The 2,021-nt window shown below is 49.1% G+C and overlaps 1 protein-coding gene and 1 pseudogene across 2 annotated transcripts in view; both read left to right on the plus strand.

Moving 5' to 3' along the window:
* Positions 1-25: 25 nt before the first annotated feature.
* H257_05830 (hypothetical protein) overlaps positions 26-2,021 on the plus strand; it is a gene marked incomplete at both ends in the record, with an annotated part of 3,328 nt that continues 1,332 nt past the window's right edge. The window contains 3 exons of the mRNA XM_009830823.1: positions 26-86; positions 162-202; positions 1,059-1,619. Of these exons, the coding sequence (XP_009829125.1) occupies positions 26-86; positions 162-202; positions 1,059-1,619 (663 nt within the window). The remainder of the gene's footprint in view (positions 87-161; positions 203-1,058; positions 1,620-2,021) is intronic.
* On the plus strand, positions 336-409 carry H257_05831 (annotated as a pseudogene). Its single transcript has one exon. The product of its transcript is annotated as a tRNA-OTHER (tRNA).

The raw sequence follows: 2,021 nt of genomic DNA on the forward strand, positions 1-2,021 counted from the left end.
TGACACCGCTGAACCACCAACGACAATGGTGCGGCTACAAGGCAGCCCCGTTGCGCTGGCGGTGGCAGCTGTGCCAGGAGAGTTGGGTAACTCAGCTGCGAGATGTTTCACACATGAACCTTTGCTTGACACTCAGCGCAAGCTGACATGGACGTCTGCAGCTGGAATGCTGTATCGATGGCGGGATGCAGTCCATGGAATGGTAAACAGTTTTGTCCAATTAACATAGGTCTAGCGTCGTTTTGGCCAATGGAATAAAATCACGACACTTGAACTGGGATTATTGATATTTGAAACCAGACATTGGAAGTGGGATAGAGATAGTATCAAGTAAGAGTACAGCTCACACGGGTAGAGCATTGGGGTTACAGCCCAAAGGTTGCGGGTTCAAATCCCGCACAGGGTATTAGTTTGGGGAATAATGGGGGACAATAGAATGAGCACTGCTAGGACTGCGAAAGCGACCACGGTGTAAATATTCTGTTGTGCAACGTTACTTCGCGGATTGGTACATTCGGGAAGCCATAATTCCGGTGGATGAAATGTCACACTGTCCAACAGTTGAAGCAATCACCACCCAAGTCCCAGGGAGAAGTAACAGCACAGCAGCTCATTCGGCGAATAATCTTTTTTACTTTGTGACAAGCGACAGTAGTACTAGTAGTACTACTGTCACAAAGTAGTACTAGTAGTACTAGTTTAAAATTGTGACAATCCACAGTAACATGCGGCGACTATAACATAATGACAACATGATGATAGCATGATGACAGCATGATTGCTGTATCACTGACGTTATATCCCAAGGGATCGATCCCAATTTGTCCGCAAGCTGGAAATGGATGGGTCAGATGTTTTCTATTTCCGTCCTAACTGTTCAGGAATTTTGGTGTGGATTAGGCATTTTTTGTGTGGATTGTGTGTTGTGCTCGGCGAAGTTTGTGTGGAACTCGGGATTTGTATTGTGTTATTCGGGTCGTGTGTGTTTTTCGTTAAAATTTGTGTTTTTTTCGGTCGTTTCTGTGTGTATTTCGTTATTTAGTGTTTGTCAAAAAAAGGTCCTCGCTGTTGCTAATGCGTCTCGGTGGAAGGCTATTGAGTCCAGAGCCCTCATCAAGGATCAATCGGAAGCAGCGTGGTACACCATGTACGAGTCGCGCAGTATTCCGTCATTCATTGCCACGAAGTCGATACCACCGGACGACTTTGATGACCTGCTTCGTGTCTTTTCTGTCAACTACACAGTCTGTTCCGGACCTGGGCGTCGTGAAAGGCCGCCGAGAGTGCAACAGACGCATGCTGTCCTCGCAATGCTCCTCCATTACTATACGGCTGCTGTTGAGCACAAAACATTACAAGAGCTTTTCGGTGTGTCGCCAACTACATTCTCCCGTGTGCTGCGTCGAGCAGAAGTGGCGCTGGACCGTGCATTGTCCCACATGCAGGATTCTGCTGTTCGTTGGCCATCAAAGGCCTTGCAACGGGACTGGGCTGTCTTGACGAACGCAAAGGAACCCCTCATGGAAGGTGTGTTTGCCTTTGTGGACGGCAAAAACTATCGTGTGCAAAGTCCTTCCAACGCAGACCTGCAAAATGCCCATTACAACGGTATGCTCCCCGTGACTGAGTGTGCTAATTGCATTGATAGGGTGGCTGCATTGTGTTTATGTGATGGGATGTCTGTGTTTCGGTGTCGATGGCACTTTGATTTGGGCTCGACACAACTGCCCAGGCTCATGGAACGATGGCGAGGTCAGCTGTCACCTCCAAGCACGTGTGTCTGACGAGCGTTTTGTTGCTCCGGGGATGAAGATTGCCTCCGTTTCGGCATTCCCTGTTAGTGGTCGCTGCTCTGGTCGGATTATCACCCCACTGAAAGAAGGTGACCTCGATCGCAACCCTCCATGCGACCGGTTGGCTCTGCAGACAATGAGTGACTGCATAACATCTCTCAGGCAGGCTGCAGAGTGGGGAATGGGCGCGACTGGAAAGGTCTACCGCCAGTTGTTGCTACCCCTACC

Source organism: Aphanomyces astaci (genome assembly GCF_000520075.1).
Source record: "Aphanomyces astaci strain APO3 unplaced genomic scaffold supercont1.11, whole genome shotgun sequence".
Taxonomy (NCBI): Eukaryota; Oomycota; class Saprolegniomycetes; order Saprolegniales; family Verrucalvaceae; genus Aphanomyces; species Aphanomyces astaci.